General features: G+C 33.9%; 1 protein-coding gene across 3 annotated transcripts in view; it reads right to left on the bottom strand.

Annotated features, from left to right (window-relative positions):
- Window positions 1–27,616, bottom strand: part of Sp1 (transcription factor Sp8) — a 100,860-nt gene that overhangs the window by 27,258 nt on the left and 45,986 nt on the right. The window contains exon 2 of one of the 3 annotated variants that reach the window (XM_069041961.1): window positions 7,319–7,345. The exons of 1 other annotated variant lie outside the window; for it this stretch is intronic. Coding sequence is in view for 1 of the 2 variants with exons in the window: in XM_069041958.1 (XP_068898059.1) it covers window positions 5,408–5,500 (93 nt within the window). In the remaining variant the exon portion in view is untranslated. Of the gene's footprint in view, window positions 1–5,407; window positions 5,722–7,318; window positions 7,346–27,616 lie in introns of those variants that run through there. One more of the 3 variants, XM_069041958.1, reaches the window with a different exon arrangement.

Genomic DNA, 27,616 nt, shown 5'->3' with positions numbered 1-27,616 from the left:
AAAATTGGAAATTTCGGTGATAAATGTTAAAAAAATAGGGAAGATCTATTGAACAGTTTTTTCTTGTTGTTAGATGTACCTAAGATGTAACAAAACATAGGTATTTTTAAATGATTTAGAATATAAGGCCACTTATTTTGAGTAGGTGCATATTTGATCCATATATTTGCAAATGAAAAACAAACAAATAATTGAAAACAATTGTTCAGTTATTTATATTAAAAAAAAATAAATAGTGTCTCCTCATAATGATACCTTGATTCATTCAAGGATAATCAGGTAAAAAATCTTAAATTTGGAAATTGCTTGTAATTTGGTAACCTGATTTTGTTGTCTACATTGTACAAAGAATTTGCATCAAATTTGAGATTATTATGCAAATTTTTCAATCCATTAAGCGCATATGCAATGCTTGTGAGAAGATTATTGTTCATTTAATTTTTTTTTTAGATCATGATAGTGATCATGATAATACTGATATTTGTCTTTCTTACACTAGCATTAAATTTACATTTACATTTACATTCTTAAAACAATACTTTCAAACACTTCACATTATTAGATGTAGTAATTATTACACAAATCTTCCAGTTCATGAACTGTTTGTTTAACTGGTACGGAGAATGAAGGTAAGTACTTTGCACAAGTGAAATTTTGAACGATTATAACCACACGACTATGATGAAATAATAATATGTACTGAGACAAGTTGAATAGAATAATTTTCATGAAATATAAATTTTAATTTAATTCAAAATCAAAGAAATTCCTTTTCGAGAGGATTTCCCTTGCCATTCAACGTGGAAACGCTGCAAGCATTCGGGGCACTTTTCCAGATTCCGCAATATTATCGGAAATTTTTGTATTATAAAACAAAAATGTTTATGTAATTATGTTATTAATATAAGCTCTTTTTACTAGGAGTATGCTTCTATAAAAGCTTTATTTAAAAAAAATATATTTCAGACACTGAAATTGTTGCAATTCTATTTGTTTAAGAAAAAAAAAATACTGACTGCACACATGAAATTTTGGACGAATACCTATTACGCACCAAAACTATAAGTGGACTGATTGTTTCTCAACAACAACAAAAAATATTATGAATAGTGTTCATAATATTCATCTGAAAACTATCCCTTAATCTTATCATTTAAGAATTTATTGGATTGTTTAAGTTAAATTTAATGGAGAATAATTTTTGAACTTGAGAGTTAGGATCTCCAGCTAAAAAATCTGGAGCTAAATCTCTAAAAATAGGCCAAGAAACGCCTATTTACAAAATTTGAACTTTTCTTAATAAACTATTCAGATTTTAGACTATTTTACAAATTTTTGCAATCTGCTCTAAAATATGAAGAAGTTTTTAATTTTAACAAATTCTTGCAAAAAATAAATACAATTGTTGATTCAAAAATCATGATTCTTGCAATCAACTTCCATTTGTAAAAATTTTCAATAGCTACCGAATCTGTCACTGTAAAATTTCCTAACAAAGCCTTCAATATTAATGGGTTAATTTCTGCAGCCTACTAAAGCCGGGTTTCCACCTACATACATTTTTGACGCCAGTTTAGTTACATCTGAATTCAACTAACGCAACTCAACTGGCGCCACTAATCATAGCGCAGTAAAATAAGAAGCCAACGTAGGTACTTTTTCGTTCGAGAAGGTCTAGCACAAATGTGAGTTTGGAGTCGGGAAATTATTTAATTGTTAATTAGGTGGAAAAATGAGGTGAAAAGGGCTTGAAAAGTCCATCAAAATTTGATAGGCAATTTTCCATTGAGACGTTCGGGAGCTTTGAAAATACAATTTGAATTATGACATCAATGCTTGCACAAATTAAAGCAGATAACACCGTATTAAATCCTGTGCCAGTAGGTAACTAAAACTGGCATACTTCTAGCGCCAATAAAAATTTATCTTAATAAGCTGTCTCTACCAGTGATATTTTAGATGACCACTGCAAATCTAAAATGACCTCTACTCTTGTGAAAGCTTGACACTGATAGTATTGACATTTAGATTCAATTAATAACCTTACACTTCCATCTTATGGGCTCTTAATAACAAAAAGAAATCAATTAACAAATGCAAATTAATATTCAATGAATTTTGTTTGTTATTTACTGTACACATTTAAACTAAGATAAAAATTGAAAAAAAATCTTTTTTGAGTTCCCTTTTACTTCCAAATTTTGAACTGCAAATTTCTCCGAATCCACCAGTTTTCAAACTGTCCCCCTTTCGTCACTCTTGTTCCGAATGTCTCTGATTCGTTTCCCGCCAAACCGGCCCTCGTGCTCTCCGGAGTCATCAATCACTCGATAACAATATCTGCACTCTATCATAATTTATCGAATCCGCCGCGAGCTAAGGGCCGTACTCGTGCAATTTCCATACAAAATTCAGCATTTGTGAGTGTTTACATGGCGCTTCCAGACTTGCGCATGTGTAATTTGATCTAAGGTGGTCATTTTTCAATTAAGCCCCCCCGTAAGTCCTCTTCTCGTTGCCAATAATTGATTCGCTCAATTTATAACTTAATACGGAGCGACGAGGAACGAGTTTTGCGGAAATTTTCGTTTCTTGCGGTCGAACAGTCATCCCCAGTTAATGACATAATTCGGTCGTTTTGCGGTGGGAAAATGCAAGAATTGCGCCCCAGATGTTGCCAAATTGGCGGTGTGGGGTCCCGGCGCACATGTCATGCTATGTGTTAAACTAACGTGAGTTTAGCCAGTAAATAACTAAATTAAATTGTAAATGGAACGCTCTAGGGGAAGATTAATTAAAGGTGGGGTTGGACGGTCACCGTCGCCTATGCAAATTTTTATGGTTTAATTCTGTTTAACTACTTCGGAAATTATGGCCGTTTCAAGGTAGACTACGATTTGAAGTTTTTTTTGTGGAGATTGACGAATGATAGGAATGTTCGAGCGATAGGGGCGGCGCGATAAGGGTTCGATCCAATTACCCACCATCGATAAGGGTTCAAATAAAAATGTTCAGCTTTACTCCCTCATTCGGAAAATTTTGATTTTCCGTGCGGTTCGACCATCAAAAAAAATTTTCACAATCCTAAATGTTCCTCTCTATAATTAAAATTTTTGCTTTAAGTGGCGCTTAATTATTATTATCGCTATTGTGACAGCTATACATGTGTTCATAATTTAACAACACACCCCTTTTGTTTTTTGACTTATGCAAATGACCTGGACCTATTAATGCAAATGACTGCATGTCTGTGATGTAATTTAATTATTTTTCCTAGAAAAATTACACCAACTCGACTAGCCTAAGTAAAATCTACTGAGTCACTTGGCTTCTTGGTTTGAGAAATAGAGTTCTCAAAAAAAATTAATTCGTCCGTTAGGCATAAAAAACCGAATTTAATTAACCTGATCGATTTCCCAGGCGCAATGAGAAAAAAGTATTATCGCTACGTGGCAATAAAAATTATCAAATTTAATTTTTTATCGGTGTTGTAAAAGTTCATTACAGTACCTATTACAACCTGCATACTTAAATATGCACAAGTTTTATTGTTTCATTGCACCCATATGCACAGTTTATCGATAGAAATCAGTGCCTGAATAATTTCTTGTTTATTAGATTCGGCTTGTGACGGCTAAGATATAATAAATGTAATTTACACATTGATTCCTGGCATTAATCGCTGTAATAAATTATTTGCTCAACTCTTCAAATAGACATAATCTTATATTTATTTTGGACAATCCAATACATAATGAAAGTTTAATGGCATCACCCCGTCGCCTTGGCCGTTGGCCCAGTGATTGGGCTAAATATATTCAGTCAATAATGTTCTAACTGGCAGAAATCGAAAACAACGATTCTGGCAACGGGGTATTTGAACGGAATAACTGTAAAAGATGTGGAATTAGTATGTATTTTTATCTACGACCATTAAATAATACGTTTATTATTTACGTAACTATGGATACATTATGCTAGTCATAAATTACACCCGTGACTTATTAGTCACTTGTGATTTATCATAAGTCACAGATCTTAAAAAATTTGTAAGCTAAGTGTTTTATGAAAAAAACTCATAGGTCGTAGATAAAACGTCGTATGTATTTAATTCGCGAATAATGCGTATAATCCACTCGCCTGCGGCTCGTTTTTTAACTTTCACCCTCGTGGATTATGATAGGTATTATTAGCTCGTCAAATAATACCTAAAATAAAAATATAAAAATTTGTTTCAGTCTAGGATTGGTTTATAAAAAGTAAAACAGCATCTACCGCATGTTTCAAAAAATTGAACAAAAAACAAAATCATCGAAAACGTGCACATCTTTAGATCGTTACTAAGATAAAGATTCGCATCTTTACGAGACAGCGACACGGTCAAATCTTTGTTATGGATGACTCATTCACATAGGAACCGTTCTCAAATCAAAATCATTTTTGGTCTTACTGAAATTGTTGAAACACATGCATAGGTGGTTCTATTGTTACTTCATGACATTTCATAACAGCAACAAGTTTTCAAATCTTGTTTTTCCACAGCCGCTCTTGTCCACAATTTTTTTCAAACATATGGTATATCTTATTGGAGTTCACAATAATTGGTTTGTTCACCTAAGGTCGTTAATTGTCATTTGTAGAAGTAATGCAACAATAAATGACATCATTTACAGAGAAAAATTAGCTGTTACAAATGAATCACCCTGTCTCTGCAATTAGGCACGTGTGTTAATTTTAACACGTAGCAGAGTTTGTTAAATGACACGTTTTTTCTATTTGATTTTTTTATATTGATTTAAAATTTGGAATAAGTTACATTGTTATAGAAAAAAATTAAATGATTAAAATTAAAATTCTCATGGTTACAAAAAAATAGCTAATCACACAAAACGACTTGGGGGACAAAAAATCTTGGAAAACTTTTACGAATCTTGGAAAAGAAAAATGTTATAGAGAAAAGATTCACAAATTGGTGAGTTCTTCCACTGGTTAAAATTAACACACGTATTTCAGATACACCCTGTATATGATTTTGCTAAAAAAAAAATTATGAAAAATAAAACTGTAGAGAACTTGAGGCATCTTGATATTTTTAATGTGAGAAATGTGGCCTTCAATTTTATCAGTGGCCGTCCAAGCATAAATGCAGAAGATGGACAACAACAAAAAATCTCACTTTGTAAATGATGTGCGATAAGTATTGTTAATGAGTAGGTATTTAACATTTTTCAGTTTGTTAATGCTCTGCTACAGGACTGAATAAAACAGTTTATGGTCGTATTTAGTGTTAAGCGAGGTGCAGTAGGTAGTGCAAACAAAGAGCAGAGCTTTGCCAAGTTATGGGTCTTTTTGAGTAGTTGGAGCGTTGTGGTTAACTGGTTTAAAAAGATAGAAATTCCTTGGTTACCTCCAGGAAGTCTGCCCCCGCGGCCACTTGCGGCGAGTTGGCTTGCACTTGGTACGAGGAGTACGTGCAATTCATGTCAGCGTCGTCGACCATCCACACGGAGAAATCCGGGAGCGTGTTCGTCGGGTCGCGTATCCTCCGGTGGAATTAAGACCGCACCAACATTCCCCGTACTGTTTATATCACTAATATAATTCAATAAAGCAACCACTAATTTGTGTCACAAAGTGCTGGTTATTCGGTAAGGTAATTGTCGGAGCTATTGCGGTAATTATAGAGGCAGCGAGAAAGCGATGTGATGGACCGGAACAGCATGCGACTCGGACTGCGTACGACGGGCCAGAGCGTGGGGCTCCGGTTATTGCGTGCTACGAAACGCCCCCGCGGATCAAATGGGGCCCCGATTGGAGCTCTACCTGATCGCACGCCCCGCGGAACGCTCAGACCACCGCGAAGAGCCACGAGGGAGACGCTTCTTTGCGTTACTCTGTTGCTTAATGCGGCCGCAACGTCCATTTTTTTTCAGCTTCTTTCAGGGACGGACGAGGCGGACCGCTGAAAATCGATACGGCAGACGGGACTTTCCTGCCGACCGACGATCGGAGCTTTCAGCGGGAGACAAGAAGAGACGCAGAAAGAAGAAATTTTGTACGAATGTGCGGAGGAAACGGCCACGAGGACGACCAAAGGGTGTTTAGCGGCCCACATTTTGAAGAACACTATAACCGGATTTATTTGTCTTAAATACATAGTTTCAAATGTTTTTCCTAATATTTTTTCATTCCTACGAAAAATGAAACTGCAGAAATTTGACAAATAATATACCTACCTAATATAGTTTGTCAGAATTTAATTGAAATTAAAAAAAAAAAACGCAAAGTCACTACTCTATCTGAAAATTATCAAATTTGAGGAAGTTATGGCGGTTTGAAAACAATTCTGAATAAAACTTTAAACTCCTTTTTCTCGAAACCATATTCCTTAAAATGGTTGCCATAACGTCTCAAGATCTTCTTAAGGCAAGATTTTATTTCTTTCTATTTTTTTTTTTTGAACAAAAAATAAAACAATGCTAAAATAATGTTCCGTTAATTATCACAATGCCCTATTTTCAATTTTTAATAGTTATTTTTATATTAAGTGAGTGAAGAGAGTGTTTTTTGTGCATGAAAAGGTCTTTTACGCCGAGACGAAGGTCGAGGCAGTATAAGCCTTTGAATGCACAAAAACATCTTCACGCACGAAATATAAACAATATTTTTTCTATAATTGATTCATAAATTTAAATTAAAAATTCAAATTTTTGAAGGAACTCTGAAGTTTCAATGCAGTGACCATGTTGCTAGGTAATAAAAAACAGTGCGTGAAGTGGAAAACAGAAATAGTCGTGTGCGTGAAATCGCATTTCACACACTGTTTTGTATGGTTTCTATGGTTTCGATCTTACTAACAATGCAAAAAAAAATACACGTAAAAAAATGACCCATTTCATGCACGGATAACTATGCGTGAATTTCAATTTTTTGAATCAATTATAGAAAAAATATTTTTTTCTTTTTAGTACCGACTGTAGACACACTTATATTGATAAAAAAATGCGCTTCGTTTTTTGAGCTGAGTAGAACTGCTAAAGTCATTTGGGAACTTTTTTTCGCGAACTACCTAATTGCTTATGAGAAACTTAATTACAATTTTATTTGTGAAATATGTAATTTATTTATTTATTACGAGTATGTCCAAATTTATTAAAGTTGTCCCGACAGTAAAATATTTTGTAGTTTTCTAAAAATCGTACAATTTCTTATTTTAGGCTCAAATAGCCGTTTAAGTAAAAAAACAACAAAGAAACCGACTTCTTGACAGTTGTTGAATAAAGACTAACTTAGTTTACAATGTAAGATTTTTGCTTACCCTTCTGTTGATATTTTCTTCCTGAAACTAAATTCTTTATAAGTTGATTTTATTCTTTCTTCAATTTTTACACAGTAGAAATTTATTGTGGGTTCTAACATTTTTTTAAAGCGTAATTTTTCCCAAAACAAAAATACAAAAAAAAATTAAATTCAAATTTTGCTATTCTAAACCAAGATACATATTTTACATTATCAAGTCAAATCTGATTACATCATCAATGGTTTTTGCATATTTTTGTACGAGTAAAATATGTATGACACTTTACTATGAAAAATTCCATAAGATTTTTTTAGATTTGGAGAATTAAACAAAAAACTAAAATAAATGTCGTAGGTATTTATGATTATTATGATATGTATTATTATTTATATATTATTGTTATGATAGGAATTTTATACCTATCTACATTTTAATAACTCTAACCAAAATTTTTATATTTTTTTAAATTAATTTTTAACTTAAGAATAAAAATAATTAAAAATAACAATCATTTGTGATCTGCAAGATTAATAACGTGCATAAAAGATGGAAGTTATTAATTACTATTATACTCGTAAATGACTACACTGCTGTGCAGAAAAATTGCGTACACTTCAAAAATCAAGCAATCAAGTTTTCCGGTATTTTGTGCTTTGTAAATGTGGATTTTGACCTTATATTTGTAAATAGGTTATAAACTGTCAGTGAGATTGTCACTATTTTATGTATTTGTTAGTAGGAAAATGTAACAGTTGTTTGACACTGACAAATAAAACGTAAAAATTAATCTGGACCGACTTAACACAGCGAAAAATAGGTGTTCGCGATTTTTCTACACAGCAGTGTACCTATAGGTACAGGTAATACACACAATATAATATACAGGGTGGAAACTTTAACTGGAATAAAATTCATAACTTGGAAATAGGCAATTTTTGTAAAAAATCCCGAAACAGGTCGATTTTTATTTTTCCTTGCCCACGTTTTGACGTATATGGTTTTTGCATATCTGCTCCCGGAAGTGCGCAACCACCCCCAACTTTTTTTTTCAAATGGAAGGGTATGTCAAGTGACACCTCGTTTGAAAGACTTCGCAAGGAATACAACGCACTATTTGTTTCCTAGATATTTTCAAAGCCTACGTGCTAAAAAATAAAAACCAATTTTATAAGTTTAACATTATTTAATGCAAAAAATGTTCAAAATGGCCACCGTTTGTTTGTTGGCAAATTGCAAATCGATAGTAACCTGCATTCCTTACGTTTTGAAACATTTCCGGTGTGATTTGCCTAACTTCATGCCTAAAACCGAAGAATATTGAGGACCTTAAGCAATATCCTCTATATTCTATCAAATATTTATTTTCGATTGTACTTTACATAAGAGGTTTTTTCGAAATTTTTATTTTATAATATTCATTTGATTGATCACTCCTTGAAACAGATCGTCTTGTTGTAAACCATCAATAAGGGTATGTATCGGTGTTAAAAAGGAAAGGAAGGCACATTTTTACAATGCCATGCTGACAAAAATGCCAAATTACTTGCCTTGTTATAGATTATAGAAGAAGAAAGTTATCTATTTTAAAATAAGAAGAGAAAATGTAGTTGAAAAATTTTTCTTGAAAAACAAACTTTTAAGAATTCTTTAACCCAAATTGAATTGTACGTAATTCGAAACAGGAAAAATTAAAATAAATTGATAACGGAAGAGTACCTATTAATACTTCATTGAACAGAAATAACAGTAGGTACATTAGATTATATTATAAGTCAGAGAAATGCAAAATTATATGCGAGTGAGACATCTCACGAGCTTATAATGGCATTTCGCTCACGTGTGATATACGACGTTTTATCTTACAGTAGCGGCTTTTGTACGAAAATTCGAAAAATCCATGAAAATTAACGCAAATAAGTCAGACAAAACATTATATTCACTTGTCAGCATATTATTTCACTAGTGAGTAAAACTTCATTTTAGTCACTGAAAACAGTTGTACAATGTAAGTATGGTAATAATCACTACCTATTGGTAAGATAAAATATTATAGATTTAAAATGGGACATTAAAAACATAAGCTAACACTTCTCAGGGTTTGTAAATTATTTGAAAGCATTGTTTTAAATAACTGCAATTTAGATTTTGAGATTTCACAAACTTTCAGACCAATCTGGTAACAACGAAGTTACGTTAATGTAAATGTAAAGACAGTTTTTACTAAACTATGAAGAATTAATATTTTATTTATTAACTACCTGGTCACAAAATAAATGTGTAGTTACATTTTATTTCTTCTTACAAAACCTAGATTAAAATTGAACAAACTAATTGTAAGATTATTTTAGTCCTGTGGGAGGAGTGGAAGAAAAATTTGTCGTGTAAGTTTCGCAAATGCGAAATACAGTAGGTACCTACGATTACCTAATTGGAACACCGGATAATATTTTTTGGGACAAATTCACAAATAGAATAGTTATTTGTATACTACTAACTAGTTATGAAAGTCATACTTTTTTTTCATGAATTTGTAGTTTGGCAAACGAGGGCGTAGCCCGAGTTAATCAAGCAAATAAGTGAAAAAAGGAGACTTTCATAACGTGTTGTGCACACTACTTTTTTGCATATCGATGTTGAGAAATTTGATATAAAAGGATTTATGAAAAATTACAAAAAAAAATTTGGTAGGTATGCTTTGACAATCATCTCCAAGGAGATGGAATAAAATGATGCAAAAAGTACTACTTTTACTAGTAAAAAACTGCTACTTTCACTACGATTTTTCGTGTAAAAAAGTGCCACTTTCATTACGATATGTAAAAAATATCTATAAAACATTATTTTTTTACATTAAAAAGTTTAGATTGGTTTAGGTGTGTATTATTCGTTCAAAACTTCATTTGTGCAAAGTATTTTCTTAAATATCTGAAAAACTGCAACAATTTCAGTGTTTGAAACATTTTTAGAGAAAAGTGAGTTTGTTTAGTTTTTTAGAACAAAATGCTGCTTAATTGCGTAAAAATTCCTAATATGAATATTAAAAGATCTTTTTTTTTCGATTCTGAAAGTCGGGCCACCTAAAACATTAGTTAAAGTCAAATAGGTAATTAAAATAAAAATCTTCTTTCTAGATTTGTTTTATTTAGTGATAAACTTTTATCGTAATCCATTGTAGAATCTATCGAGTGTTCAATTGAAAAGTTCATCAAGTAGTCTTTGAATTTTTCACAACATTGTGAAGTATGTCTTAGAAGATCAGTGACAAAAGTTAGGTTAGGACCACATTAAGCTGTGACATTTTTGGATAAATTTATTTTATAGATGTATATGTAATGTGACTGACAGGTTATCAAAAAGGTTTATAACTAGAGCAGGACATATCTCTGCTTACATGTTTGGTAACATTGAATACAGCGATGTGTAATCTGTAAAATTTTAGGTTAGATGTATTTTTTATGTTGAAAGCATTAAATACACACCAAGACAATTTTAAAATCATAGAAAATGTTGAAAAGATCACTTTCATCGATACATTTTAAAACTCTACGATGAAAATTTCTCATGTCATTTTCCAACATCATCGAATTATTGTTCAAAAGTTTTATGTTCCACGGTGAAAATCATAGTGAGATAGAAAAAGCGAATGTTGTTTACTTGTGAAAGCAGTTGACTTATTATAATTCCACAGAGAACGAAACGCAACTCAAAAAAAGATGTTACACTCGCAAAACCCAACTGATATCTGTCAACGAAGGCATCTGCTTTCATCAAAAAGCAATAGCCAACTTGATGAACTTTTCATTTGAACACCCGTTATAATGGATATGAGTCATTTGTATTTTGTTATTCAAACAACACAAACGTAACAGTTTAGGTTTAATTACGAGTACTTCAACATCACACTCAGATTCTCGTTATTTTTGTTCTTTGGCAGAATGTCGACAACAAATTTCTTTTTCACTAAAAATACAGTAAATCAGATTCTCATGGATGAAGATCTACGACACCCAGATCGCTTTGATCAGTAAAACTGTGAGCATTCTGAAATAAGAAATACATTCCCCAATCAGTTCCTCTTGTGGAAAAATTAATTTCAACAGCGCATCAACTTTCAAACGCGTCGGCGTCGAAGCCAGCCTCAAATTAGAGAATCCGCCTATCGTGACATCAAACCTAACACAATTAACATCCCAAACATCAATAAATCCGCTTGAAATAATTCCTTAATTAATTCATCGTGAAAGTCGACGCTTTTCAGTCCAACCAAAATCAATAAACAAATTTCTAACAGGCGGAACTCCGAATAAACACGAAGCAATTGGGACGACACACTTTTATTAATATCTAATCATTTTCATTTGTCCCCCATTAATCATATTAAAATAATCGGACAAATTACGACGCCGATGGTTTTTACATTGTTGTTGTAGTTATTATCACCCGTTCGCTGTCACATTATTTGTACAGACGAAATTATGGGTTGTTGGGGTTGTCGATCCGAACAAACAACCATCCGGATCACACAGGAAAAACGGGGAACATGTTTTTTCATCTATTAATAAACTGGCGTCCAAGTTAAATTTATTTTGGGAGCTTGGGAATCATTGTTATGAAATAATAAAAACACTATAGCTATTACGTTGTTCAATTTAACCGTATGCACCGTATACGTTCAAAAACTTTGAAACCAAGTCGACTCTCGAAGTCTTGACCTTCACTGATTACAAAATGTACCGGATGCTGCATAATTTGATTGGATGAACACACCGTTGCTATGGCAACGCTGTAAAACATTTCATTCATGGTAGCTCGTTGTTTTCCACTGTCACGTGCAAAATGATTAAAATTTAAGCAGGTAACGTATGTTGCAAAAGTTTTGAGAATTTTTTAAAGTTCTAGAAGTAGCATTACCGTTGAAGCCGTTTTGGCCGTTGTTTTGGCCAGACTTGGCATCAAGCCATTATGCTTTGCATTCAAGAAATTGGCTAGGAGAGCACAGGATACCTTTTGTACCAAGAAACGATAACCCCCCAAATCTTCCTCAAGCACGACCAATCGAAAATGTTTGGGCTCTACTGAGTGGAAGAGTTTATATCAATGGTTGGGAAGCTCAAAACGAACAGCAGTTAAAAGAAGGAGAATAATGCAGAAGATCAGAGAAGTTGATTTAGTATCTGTCCAAAATCTTATGAGGAACGTTAAGAGGAAGGAATTGAAGACCATGGCCCATTAGCAATTATATAATATCATTTTTATGTTAAGAAATATTGTTGTTTTCAGTTGTTCTTGTTACATTTTAAATAAATTATTGTAAACATTTTTTTTAGGTTTTGAAAAAATTACTTTTGCAACATACGTTACCTAATCAAATTTTCATTTTCACTATACATTTTTCTACATTTATCAGATGCGAAAAGTTGTCACGAGTATGACAATTATGAATATGGAACGCTGCTTCTGCAGGGTGAGTTGTCCTTTTGTGAAACGAACTGTACCTGAAATTTGGATGCGATCGAGAAGAATAATCGTTTAGCATTTTGGTAATTTGTTTTGTGCCAGAAGAGTGTCTCCGGCCGTTCATTTGCACGTCGCCGTGAGCCACGGTAAAGAAAAGATATTTTTCAGGATTATCACTTCATCAAGAGAGTGTATCGTCGGCGGCACAGGAACGTGAAGATCGCGGTCGTCGATCGTGTCCTTGAACGTCGTGAAGACTCTGGTTTTTCGCCGAGGATGGCGGGGACGGCGGTCGGCCTACCCCAATAAATCACCGGGATCGTGAAGTCCCAACTTTTCTCTAATCGTCGGTAATGGGTATGTTATCAAATAGAATGCAACTATCCGGTAGAAATGGCCGGAGGCTAGCGCGAGCTGTAATTTTCAGCGGCTTGACAGACTCGTCGGTTGCGGTTGAAGTTGTAGTTGCGTTCATATATCTTTCTGACGTTGACACGCAAATCATAAGGCATGAGCCTTCATGGACCACATCCATATATCTTGAGCCCGGCTCCGAATCCAGTTCACACGAATTCCTCTAATTTATATTGTTTATCTGTATTTGCGAAAGCGAGGCACTCCGGTGCTGTGCCCTCGGCGATGTTATAATTACACACTTATCTGATCGATGCACCATCAGAGGCAATATTGAGGAAGGTGCTTATTAAAAGCAGTTGTTCTCAAAGCGTGCTGTACACTCATTTGTAATAATTATTTATAACTTAGTGTTTCAGTTCTGTACGTTTCATATTTTACGACTTGATGAATAATCCGTTTATCAAATTAACCCTTCCACTTTGACTAGGCGGCTCGGATTACATCCAGAACACGTTCATCTTCCAACAACAACCACCACAAATTTCCAAATTTTACATTTATTACATACAATATTTTACGATTTTTTCTGGTATTCAAGTTTTGTCTTGGGTGAAAGTTTGTCAAAGAAAATAGTAGATCATATCATTATGAAGAGTAGAAGTGAGTCTTTTTGTGCTAAGCCCAGAGATTGAAGACCGAGACGAATTCGAGGTCGCAACTGGGCGAAGCACAAAAAGACCTTTCTACTCTGAATGATATATTTTATCTTCAATTCATTTATTTTATTTTGCTGCAGTTACAGTAAAATGACAATTTACAAATTTTAAGGCACCAGTTAAAAACGGTAATAATTTCGTTATTTCGCTTTTTTAGAGGCTTTAGGGATAATTTAATTATTAAATATTTCGTGTAATTCTTGATAAATAAATCGTGAGAAATGCTTCAAATGACTCGGTCGGACATTTCAACTCCTTGGATCCGGTTACAAAAAAAGTCACTTCAACCGTTTCTATAGATAGGTACACAAAAAGCGCCATTTTCGACCACTTGATGATAAAATATAATTAAAGAGAAAAAAAAAAATTATGTCATTAAATGTAGAAAAAAAATCCTAACAAGATTTCTGTAATGGTGAAAAAAGGAAAAAGAAGAAAATAAGGGAAGGTTTATTATCAAGAGTAACATACACAGCAAAAAAAAATTGATATATTAAGAAAAATATGAACAAAAATGAAACGATATGAAAAATTGGGAAAAAGTTTCATCATTTGATTCACCCAAGTTAGTAATGTCTTTATCTGAATTATACAATTGCTCTTCATTCATGCCTTCATTTTCAAAACCTTTTGTTGTTTGCAACGTTAGTGAAATGTAGATTCTCATTCTCTCAACGTGCAACGTCTGTTCCTTAGAATTGCTAATTAATGCAACAATTTTCTATGCTTTATCAGTGGACGAGATTGAGGTCCTTCGAAAAAAACAAAAATCCAAAAAAACTTGAGACAAGTCTACGTGAAAAAGATCATGACGACTATAAGATTTATGTGTTTTAAATATAGATAAGAAATTCCCAAAAAAATGTTGTGAAGCATTGTTAAATTTCTTGAAGCGTGTGAATCAAGAAATGATCAAAACTTTGATGTGTATTCTTTTGGAGTGGCAACAGTGGCGTGTCAGATAACTAATCAGATTTCATGTCTCCCAATTACGACATGCCTCTGTGGGATTCACATATTAGAGCTTAAACGCCCCGTTTATTAGAATTAGCCTGGTCGTTGGCATCTCGTCGGTTTTATTTTTCCTAAAAAAATATGTAACGATTTTCGGGCGGAAAAGTGGTGTCGTTTTCAGAGCGCCCAGCGCCTATTCATCAGGTAGGGTTATTTGTATGTGTGAATAGGTGGCATAAAAGGAAGATTTCAATGAAATTGTGTGGCGTTTGAATGGGGACGATGGAGGAGTGTCCCAGTAACTCAATCCCGGAGCGGAACTGGGAGGATCTCCTCCAGCACGTGTGAGAACCAAACACCTGGGCGCTCCCTGCAGATTGCGCGCTATCGGCTCCGGTAGCCGAGGCTTAAACCATGTTATTTGGGTATGGCAGAGGCGTTCTTCGTACTTCTAGAACTGTAATTTTGTGATATCTTCAGATAAGTGAAGTCGTGAAGTCCGTATGTCCGCCTGCACGCTTGCGGTAACACACGTTTGCTATGATCATTCCATTATTGCTTTTCAATTGTGCACTCGAAAACGAACCACCGGAGGCGGTTGATGGACGGGGATCGATCATCAAAATCGACAAATCGATAGCAAATCAAAATATGGGATAAATTATTGGAACTAGAGATAAGACAGATCAATATCGGTGATGGTGGAGAGAAATCGGCACAGACAGGTGCATAAATTATTATTATTATTCCCGGTTAGCCATGTTGCAATAGCGATAAGATCGATACGTGAGGATTCAGAGAAAAATCTTAAACATTATTTTTTGCCAATATGGACATTACTATTACATAACAGCGAGTCTCATCGTAAGTACTTTTACTTGAGGTTGAAAATGTATTAAATGTCAAATTGCGAAATGTGCCTGTCTGTTGTGTTGAATTTAGTAAGAAAATTTCAGAAAGAATAACAGAAACCGAGTTTCTATTGCTGCATTTCATAGGTAAAATTAAATTTTTCTAATTTAGTTACGAAAGCAACCATTGTGATATGTCATTTTAGTTGTCAAACCTGCTTCATTTAATAACTAGTGAAAAAAAGTGACATATGTTATCACTACTTAATGTTAAAAAGTGACATTATATTATCACTAGTGTTAAAAAGTGACATTAGTAGTATTATCCCGGAAAATTGAAATAGCAGATTTAAACAGGATTTTAATCAGAATCTGTGCTTTTTGTAACTAAATTAGAAAAAATTTTGTATGAAACACGGAGCAAAATGGCTATTTTTTTGCACACAACATGTTGGACCACTCGTTGACACTCGTTGACACTCGTGGTCCAATTGTCATGTCTAGTGCAAAAAAGACGCTCATTTTGCAACTCGTTGCATAAATAGCCACATACTTTAAAACCAGTGGCAAAAAAAAGAACGATTTTCTGAAGTTTTTTAAGCCTTTACCGAATGGACCAAAAACGCCCTTGAAACAGTTAACTTTTGAAGAAAAAGGAAACGTTATTCAAGAAATATACTTATCCCAGTATCTTAATTTTTGAAAGATGTTCATCTATTTCAGTGTGTTGGTGTATTAAATGCACATATATGGCAGATTTCACTATGAGCTCGTTTTCTTATGGAAAAAAAAGAAAAACTACTTAAAAATTAGTTGGACATTTAGTTGGCTAATCACAAGATAAAAAGTAGGTAGAGGAAAAATATGTATTTCGAGAGGATGATCCTAAATTTTTATGAGACCTTCTTAGGCTCACACAGTACATACATATAACAGTTGAGAGAAATATTTTTTCCTTTTCTTTTATTTCACTTTAATTAAATGTATTTATACTTAGATAATATACAGGGTGATTCAAAATGAACACACCAACTACTAGCAGGTGTACAGAATACAGTCAGAAGAACATTAAAAAAATAAAAAAACATTTTTTCCCAGCTTCAATTGAAAGTTACAGGGTGTTAAAGTTAGAAATTTTTAGCCTAAAATGTTTTTGAAAAAAAATTGTTTTTTTGTTCCAATTATGGTAGCACAATATTCATTCAATTACGATAACATTCACTAATTAAATTATTTTTCTTTTACTCCATTTAATCATGTGCTCGTAAATGTCAACAAAAAAAAATCAAAACTTGCAAAAATAAGAAAAAACAAAAAAGCTACAGGAAAATGTTTGTATTAATTTTTTTACGTTCCTCTAACTCTAGTTTATACGATTACAGGTCGTTTTCATACACCCTGTAAAATTAATTTATGTTATTTATTAGATACCGTAACGCGTTATTAATTAATTAATTAATTAATTAATTTATTAAATAATTAATTCATTCCCTTGCACCCTGTTCATTTTATTATTAGACTAAACTAGAACTGACGCGCGTTTCGGCAGCAAAGCTGTCATCTTCACAGCCGCGGTACAAAAACTGACGCGCGCTCCGCAGAACAAGGATTTATTAAAACTTTGTATCGCCACCCTGATGATGACAGTTTTGCTGTCGAAACGCACATCAATTTTATGGAAATCAAACATCCTTGTTTTATATAATAGAGGGTGTACCAAAAATGGAGTACTAACGGTGCACCACGGTGTAGAAGAGATTACCGTATCTAAACGTCAGAAAAATGATAAAAAAATTCTATTGGACTTACTTGCTGATTTGGCAGTTTTTGAAATATATGTATGAAATTGTCATGGCAGCTAACTCTCATCGTACATATTATCACAAAGTACAAGATTACTCACTACCAATATCTAATCTTGCATAATAGAGAATTTAGAAGCTTGGAAATCGAAAAAAATATTTTAAATCCACTACGGTGACATTTCAAGGTAATGATGTATGAATATATTTTTGTTTACATTGTATTACTGTTAATAATAATAATAAAAATAATTGATTTTTTTGTCGGAAACATTTTTTTCATTTTTTTTAATGTATATTTAAACATCCTCGATAAGTTAGTACTCGTAAGTAGTTTGTACGCCATTTTTGGGACACCTGTATCTATGCAATAATGGAAGTGGTACCGTTTCGTCTAATTAAAGATGCAAACTACGAATAACACAAAGAAAGTATTCGATAAAATTGAAACTTTGCAGAAAATATTACTTTCAATTTTCTCCTAGGGTTGTCAGGCTGTATTGTGGACTTCTTTTAGGTCATATTAAAACAAACGTGAATTCATTTTTATATTTACTGTTAACAACTGAATTTAAAACCGGGACACCACGAACGAAACCCCCTTCCGTCGCCCATATCTGGTTGAAACCCGAAGAACAATACCCCGCCGACACTGCCATGTAAAACAAATTCGTAAATCCATCCCATTAGGGTGGCCCCGCACCCTCGCTCGTATCATCCCGACTTTTCATGCTACAACGTCCATAAATTTGCGGCGCGTCAGCAATTGCTGAAAAAAGTAACTGTAGGCCGAGGTTCATTTATCGCGGTTCACACGACCATCTCGGGAATATTAGGTGGTGCATATAACCCTCCGCATACAAGACGTAGCGCAGAGATAGAGCCGCCAGCCGCGGACCACCATCTGTAATTAAATATCGCCAACCCTGTAATTATGGTCAGTAAATTTCTGTATGCGGGGGCCCAAGAGAGATAACGCCCGACGATCGTCTAGTCCCATCTTTTCTGTTGTACCCAAATAAAAAACATCATAAGATTAACTGAGGGTATAAACATTAGACCGCGATGTCATGGGTTTGATGGGTTTTCAGGTGTTCTCCACCTATCATACCGACAAAATCTCGTGCTACACATATTCCCACCACGAGAGTGTGTCACGTGGTGTCGCTCGCACCTATGCGGCGACAGTGCACATTCAAGCTCCGCCCATCCTCTTCTCGCATAAGTATAAATGAGACAACAGTTTTTGTTTGAGTTCATGTTCAAGGTGAGGAAAGTACCTAAAGTGTTCGTTGTGCCTTTGCGTTATGTTTATGTATGCGATTGGCGGCGTTAAAAGTTCTTTGTCTGAAGTTGGTGGCATTGTTCGAAAGTGAAGATCTATGCAAATGTGTCGAAACGGCTGAGTTTTACATAATGTTGTGTTTCAATGCCACACGTTATCATAATAATCGCACGCACACGATTATAGGCACTTCCTGAAATGTGGTCAATACTTCCAAATGTATGCAAACCGTTAAAACATTTTGACATTTGTCGAGTTTGGTCGCATGCAATCCCTAGAAATTTATCCCGCTTTAATCGAACAGTCATCCAGTAATAAATCTCCAATTACAAATTAATCTGCATATTAATTACTTAATTACTAGCTAGCAACATTAAAATAAAAAAGTAACATAAATAATGTTTCATCGTGGCTAGCATTAAAATAAATTAAAATGTGACATGGGAGACCGACATTGCAACACCAAAGCTCCTACAACAAAAATCAAATCCTCTGTATATTACAGACATAAAGCAGACAAAATTCATATATCATGAGTATGCCTTCAGAAATGTTTCTCTTCGACGATGTATAATTGCAGGTTTTGTAAATGACGGTGGAATTCTTCAGAATTCATTAATAAAATTACAGAGAATCGGTAGTACGGCTGTCAGCCATATCTAAACAAGTGCATAAATGCGGTTAATTGCCCTAATTTTTTCATTGGAGGCGAATTAAAGCACATAGTCGAGCGTAATTGCATACCTACGTATAACATCCTTCATTAAGCACAATCTAATTAATTATAAACGTTTACAAGAAATTTATTGTTGAATAATGCGCCTGACACTAACAGCTTATTGGCTTCAAACGAACAGGACATAAGATTTATGTTTATAACAATTTATTGCACCCAGTAATTTTGCAAATATGTGTACAAAATTAGATTGATCACTATTATACACATCGATTTATTTCAAACGTAAGTAAAATATGACATTATACTGCTGGATTGATGCCACAGTGTCACTTCATTGCCATGGCATCTGATGAGCGGCAGATAAAGTTATTATCTCCGCCGACGAGCGGCAGATAAAGTAAACTAGCTAAATCATTTGAAAGATCTACTTCTTTCTTTCCTTTTTTGAATAATTTTCACTTCTAGTGTTGTTTGTCTTTTTTCCTTTCTCTAGACCAAACCTTTATTGCCCCATCATTAATTTATTCACTTTTCAAAACAGTGCAGACTGCAGTGCACTTTCTAGAATTATAAAGCTAGATTTTATCATTTTATGACATCTAATGATCCCACTCACCTCATTTTATTGTACAGCCATGTTGTTTTAATTGCAAAATATGGTAAAATATCCACAACAGTTTTCGCTTAAGGCTGATCCGGCTTTGGAAAACACCTTTCGTCGATGCGACCCAAATGCATTTCGTATATTTGTTCCACTGTGTATAATTCGTTGAACCTGTGCCTTCGGTGTTAATAAACCGTCGATGGTGGCGCTTCGACAATTACCCGACAGATGTTTCATTAAAGTCGGACTCTTTAATTTTCCATTAGCGTCAATTAAATTGTTGTTTCGGTAAAAGCGGTGCATGTCTCGGCTTTGGTGTTTTCATGGAAAAAATGTTTCGTAGCCATAATGCCCGCATGCCAATATCATTATAACCCACATGGCAATGGCCGGCCAAGACATGCGAATGCGTTCCCACTAGTTAAGAAATTGGTGCCCTCCGAAAGCGTAAGAAAAAAACGTTAAATAGTTCATTTTTGAACTGTTTCTGGAACTATCCCAAGATTGTGGATCGTGTACGCGATGTGCATGGGAAAATATTGTGTTACTGGCGGTAAATGCTACAAAATACCGCCGTCCGAACAATTACTTGGTCGTTATTTGTAATTACAACTAACAATTGATAATTGACATGATTGTATTGCGGCTTTCAACTCGCCGCTTCTGGAATGGCGATAATATTATCGGCATTGATGTTACAACAATTATGATGATCTGTCGTGAGGAGGTGATAATTGCATGGAAATTTATTGACAACGGCAAAATTTTGCTGTGGTTCTTATATTGTCAAGACAAAATTGACACTACCACGTAGGTAGTACCGATAATTTCTAAAAACGAAAATACACCAATCAAATGCTAGTCAAGTACTTTGATGGTTTTAATTTTATTTTTATAATTACAGTTACAATTACAATTTTGACGAAGAAGTACCTTGGTACTGAAAGCTTCTACTCGAAAGAAAATTCAAGGTGACAACCGACTCGCCTATAAAACTATTATAAGTACCTTGAGCATTGGAATAAGTGCTGTTCACAAGATGTAACACTAGCTAATTCTTAGAAGAATTTGTTTAGTTGAGTACTTCATCGTGTAAATCAAACATAAATAAAGCTTTGCGAGAATCTTAGATATAAAACAATTAGAACACTTGTTACAGTCCTGGTTTGACCCTTTTGATTTTTCAATGATGACGTTCTTTTTTTTCTGGACACAATAAAAATAACAAAAAAAAATAAGGAAATATTGGTATGATTATTTAAATTTTTAAAGCTCTTTTTAAAACTCCACATTCTAATAGACATCATTTAGTTTGTTTTAAAACTGATATTATCACAGTGTCTAATTGAGATAAATAAGACAATTGTCTAGTAAAATAATTGAGCAACAGAGTTTTGTGATTATGTAAATATCACATCAACATTATTTTTGTGTCTTTCGTCAGATCTGTCACCAATTGAATTTGTGTGGGACAGGTGTGGGTTGTTAAATCTTTTATTCATTTTCAACATGTCTGGAAAAATTATGATTGGTGTAGGAATAAAATATTGCCTTGTTGTTATACCTTACTTACTAAATCTTTTTTTTTTTTAGTTTGCTGTACATTTACTTGCAAAAATCTGGACTATGAAATCTATGGCAGTAAAGCGATTTTTCCGGTCTCTAGAATAAATCAACAACAAAAAACAATGAGGAAGATTTGTTGGGTTTTCTAGAAACAAATTTTTTTTTAATCTTGTTTGTTGTTATTTTTCATGTTACATTTTACAATTTAGTTACAAAAGTAAGATAGTGATTTTCCAAACACATTTTTTTTCATAATACAATGTTATTCAATGGGGTCAAATATGACCCGTATCGAATAAGATTAAATTTTGCCGGTGCTGGGTGTTGAGGGTTAACAATTAACAGCACAAACATAATTTTTTATTATTGTATCTTATTTTTACGGTTGTACTTATTTAATATTATTGCAAAACATTTCTTTTATTTTCTTCTTCTATTTTTGTGTGAGACGGTTGTTACTTGTTCCTTTTTAACTCAAGAATACTAGAATAATTGTATTCTGTATTTTTCTTTTGACCTTGAAAACATTTTCGAAACTGAATTCTCCCGCACAGTTTGAGAACTTCTGTCGTCCCGCCCAGAAGAAGTTGCGAGCGCCTCATCTGGTAGCTCAGATAGTCAGTTCAGCCGCATAATTAAAAAAAGCACTAGGAAATGCCTTATTACGGTGTTTATACATCAGAACGATTTACAATTTGCATAATTTTAATGATGTTCACCTAAATAAAGCGCTCTTTCCTTGATCTCTGCCCATTCCCAACCCAGTGTGAATTTTTCCGAAGCGACAAAGACCGCAAATGAAGTCGTTTTGTCCCCGTTCTGTGGCATTTAGCTCGGTACGCATTTAATCTGCGAAAATCCCCAAGGCAAAGTTCATAAAATTATAAAGCATTATTGGATCAAGTGAACCGTTGTAACTAAGTAAGCAATGAATGCATAATGTAACAGTAATCAGTGCGATCTAGTGAACGTGGGAGTATCAGCAGGATCCCCTCGAATTTTCGGGTTACCCCAACAGGATTTAATCAAATGTAACAGATTTACTGTAATAAGGGAATCTACCCCGGGGTTACGCATTCGCCTGAATACGTTGCGTGATACACATACATCTAGTTGGCCCTGATTAAAACGGCCCCTTCCAAAAACGAAAAAACAACCACCCACGAATTTGCATAGAAAATATGTCTTCCGATTTAATTTTGAGCGAAAAATAAAATCGTCGAGGTGGTCGGGTGTTCCTGCATACCTAATTTTTGTCGCCATAATTGTTGGACACCATTATTATTTACTTGTGACAAGCTGCGTTTATCCGTCTAATTAGATATTAATAATTGCGACCGCCTTGAACTTTCGTACGAGGCACAGCAATCAGGAAATTTGCATCAGAAACAATTAAACTTTCGTGATCTATTAAAACGTTAAGAGTGATGTGTTCGGTTCGATGTAAATAATTTCAAATTGGATGGTTGAACAAGAGGGTGTGAGTGTTCTCTCTGCATTACGTATTAATGTTCTGTCTTTCACGAATGCCTGAATCCATCAACTTGTCTTTAACATAATTTTATTTATTCGGCCCTCTCTATATTTATCGCATGATCGATCAGAAATTAAGTGTGATGTGACCAGTAGGTTTGTCCGTGTTTGTTTATTTGTTCCACGTGATGTTGAGAAATGCGAGATTAATGTGTTAGGTTGGTTATTCGTCATGAAAACTAATCATTTATAACGTAATTATCAGTTCATTAAGTGCGGTTACGATGATATCAGGGGACATGCTTATAAGCCTGCTTTCTGGTCTGTATCGAGTTTAATGTAAAGGGGCACGCCATACTTGTTCTAAAAAATGGAATAATTGTGACAAAGTATACCGTTGGTGGTGGAAATATACAGAATTATTCTTTGCAATAAAAAAAAGTTATTGATTCTACATTTCCACTCGGACAGTTGAATTGATCAATTAAATAAAAAGCACTAAAAATTCTTCTATTCTTGATGACAACTTTACAAATTTCAATGTTTACCTAATTTACTGCACACTGATCGATCAGATTTAATCATAGATTTCATCCTTGACACTCTTCTTGGTTAATTCATTTCAATTTGTTTGTAGGAGGAAAGGAATATTTAACATGTCCTGATGTGGATATTATAGAAGTGATTCACTTTATGCTAATAGTTTTTCACTAAATTTTTCCAAAGATAAAGACACAAATATTTGTTAATAATGGTTTACACAACGAGTACGGAAAGCGACACATTTCGTACGAGTGGGAATGTGGGAAATTATCTGAGCGCACGCTTTGCGCTATTATATCGCATGTACAGGTGTCCCAGAGTTGCGATAAAGCTCCATAACTTGTTTGTTATTAAAAATATCAACTTATTCTTTTTTCTAAATGATAGCTACGCTTCTACTGGTTATTCGGAAAATATTGCGGTATATATACAGGGTGTCCCAATATTATAAAAACACTAAAGTTATGTTTTTTTAAATGGAACCTACCCAGTTTGATTTCATTTTTGGATTCTATGCTAAATTGTGAATCAAATCTACACAGGTCGTTTTTACTTATCTGCCATCGTTTTTGATCAGTGGCGCTTTTTTTACCAGATTTCCGAACAAACAAGTTATGGAGCTTTTTCGCAACTCTGGGACACTGTATGTATATTATATGATTTTTTTTTCATACATTATTTTCTTGCAGGGAAATTTGTTAAGAACTTTCAGTTTACTTAATTTGTTCTTTAAAACAGAATCTTAAATTATAATTTGAAAAATCAAGTTGGTTGCAGTTCCGGCAAAATGAAGAGAAAAAAACTATTAGGTATACTCTAGAATAATAACAAAATTACAAATTTTACGTGGTGTTATTTTATCAAAGTTATTAATTAATTGTTGTTTTTTCTGTCCCTATTTCTGATTTTTTTATCTCTCGTACACTTCCGTCACCTCTATTAGCTTTTCCAGGCTGCGTCACTATTAGATTTATATGAAAATGATGTGCATAAAATTCACATAAGGAAATAGAAAACTGAACGATCATCTGTCCTTTAGAGGCTTTTATGGAAATTGGTTAACTGACAGTGTGAAACGAACCGGCACTAATTTTACTACTTTCAGTCAAAAAACTCCAAGAAAATTCTCTTCTTAACATTACCTCTCCATCTTGACATTTTATTAAGTAGCACCAACGACGCAGCTTTAAATTCACAAATCAAAACTATCAGATCACTATAATTAATAGGAAACAATAAATTAGCTAATATCTATTTCTCATTATTTTTTACTTCCTAAACAACGTCATAACCGGTAAAATAAAAACAAATGTTTAGATGTCAAGATGTTATCATTTTTCGAATCCCGCTTATCGCGGCAACAAAATCTGAACAACCAATCACCGGCCGTAGATATGTAATTAAAAGAACAGTATTTTCCGTATGTTATAAATAATGCTATCCGCATTTTAATCCTTTAATAAGAACGTTTGAAGCTTATTAAGCCATGTTTGAAGCTTATTAAGCCGGTGACAAAAGAAATTCATGTCGGAGCTTGATTCGTCGTGTAGCAAATTTTCGTTGTTTCAGTTATCACATGTAAGACAAGGTGGAAGAATATTTCGTCTTTCTTCTAAAAAGAGTGGCATATAAAATGCATTCACGTTATTTTGGCATATGTAATGGGAAATTTAATTTGGTAGTAAAGCGGTTTGTTTGAATTTGAGGTTATAAATAGCGTCAATGTCTAGTACATTGTTGTCAGTCTTACTAGTTTGCAATAGAAGAATAGGTATTCAGACTTACAACTTGGTAAACGTCGTCATAAAAATGGTCGGAACAAAATTAAATTTAAGAAAAGAAAACTTTGGTCCCTTCGACTTATTATTATTTTTTATCATGGTTCATCATTGTTACATTACATTTTCATTTACGTAGACGTATGTAGATATGTAGGTACGTTTAAAGAAACAAACACTGAATATATTGATTGGCTACTTTTTAAATATGCCTAGCTAAATAATCAAAATAAGAATTAATATGTGAAAATCTGAAAATATGTGAAAATTTGTCACAATATTTACCTTTTTTCGTTTATAGTTGTTTCCTCTCCTATGTGTTTATCATGTTTTTGTTTCATTTTTTATACTGCACACAATTTAAATGCATCAATAAAACTAACTCTCTCTAATTGGATCTTATAGCGTACTAAAGTAAAAGTGGGCACGGCATCGAGGCCGGACTGATTTAGGATCATTAGGGAAATTTCTATGAAATAGTGATAATTCCTTTGAAAGCTCTGTTGTTAGAAATTATTAATTGTGAAGGTTTAAAAATGTTTAAGTCGTTACTTCACAAATTCATGTTTGAGCTGTGCTCGTACATTTTAGGTGAGCGTTCGTGTGGCGTCAGTTAAAAATTGATCGATGTCGGCGACAGCAAAATTAGCGATAATCTTTTTTGGTGTAATCGTAAAACGGGAAGCGATGGCGGAAGTGTCCGTAATAAAAATCGACGCAATTAAAAGTCCATAAAAATCATAAAATCGAATCATCGCCAGCAATAAAACTAATAACGTAATTTATGGTAAGCGGTCTCCGTTCCCGTTTAGTTGAATATTCACACATTAGCCGAGCTCGTAAATATTTTGTGAAGCCAGTGAGAATATTTTTATCGGTATTTTTGTACCGCGCTCGATTACTACGGCCATCTATATGTGGGGATCGCGAGTATAAATCTTGTCGCACGCTCAATTAAACATAATATATCGAATAAATTGAGCATGGACCATCAAAAGGTCTTTATTTATTATGTTGCTTTACGGATGCTTTTTGTCGTTTCGCCTAGATTTATGCTCTTTAATTTGAATAATCCGCGTAGAAAAACAGAATTATTGGCTATTAACGAAATGTTGCGACCAAAAGCGGACGAATTAATAACTGCGGAGATACATGTTTAAAAAAAATTAACACACACGAAGAATTTAATAATGGTGCGACTATAATGATACACATTTGAACGGGTCGGTAAACAAAACGTGTAAAAATCAAGATAGAAAAGCTAAAGGCCTGACTCATGATAAAGCGAATTGTAATTATAACAATTAGAACGACTGTGGTTTGTCTGGTCGTCTACCCATCTTCAGCAATGATGACTCGGCGTTAATGCTGCTACCATAGTAGGAACTGGGCGTACATTTTGTTGTCTAACAACATATTATCACATTTAGAGACTGTATTTTGGTACGTAATAATTATAATTTCATTACGAACTGGGGGAACTCGGACAATTGAAACTTCTTTTCTTTCTTTGGCGCGAGTCAATGGAGCTCCTTATAAATACACGCCGACGTCATTACCGACTCTACTTCACGCCGATGGACGTATCACACGAGACTTTTCAAAGTGACAACGTGGAGATAAAAGGGCTGCCAGAAGAAAACAAACAATTACCACGGAAATAATATGTGTTGGTTCGGAGAAAATCTAATCAAAAAAATTATCGTGGTTTTGACAATTTCAGTGTTTTGAATTTTGACGCACACTAGAAAAGTGATACCAACTGCCAAGAACCGTCAAAATGACAGGTATAAGAGAGGTTAGGTTTATCAACCAAACAATATTAACAAAATCAATTTGTAACGGTTTAAAACCAATTACATACAACTCTTTAGAATAATAAAATGTTTTGACTAGTTTTCGTTGGGTAAATCCGAATCATGATTTCACTCTCTTGTGAATTTTTGAATATTGACAATAGGGAATGAATGACAGAAATGATATTTGACACTCACCAGCGGCTTGGAGGTTACGTTTGGTGTAGTGTAGCGCGGGACCTTATCATCGAAAGGTGGCAAACTATTTTTCTGATCCAAGCACCCTACGATACCACAATCATTTTGGAACACTTTGTATAACTTAATTATTCAGAAGACATTTTAATATCTGCGACGATGACAGTTTTCTGTCATATTTAAAATTAACCCCCAAAAAATATGTTTTGCTGTGATTTGGAACATGCTTGTCGTTACTTAGTCTGTACTGTAAAATT

This window comes from Tenebrio molitor, chromosome 3 (genome assembly GCF_963966145.1).
Source record: "Tenebrio molitor chromosome 3, icTenMoli1.1, whole genome shotgun sequence".
Taxonomy (NCBI): domain Eukaryota; kingdom Metazoa; phylum Arthropoda; class Insecta; order Coleoptera; family Tenebrionidae; genus Tenebrio; species Tenebrio molitor.
This window is presented reverse-complemented; position numbering and strand designations above follow the sequence as displayed.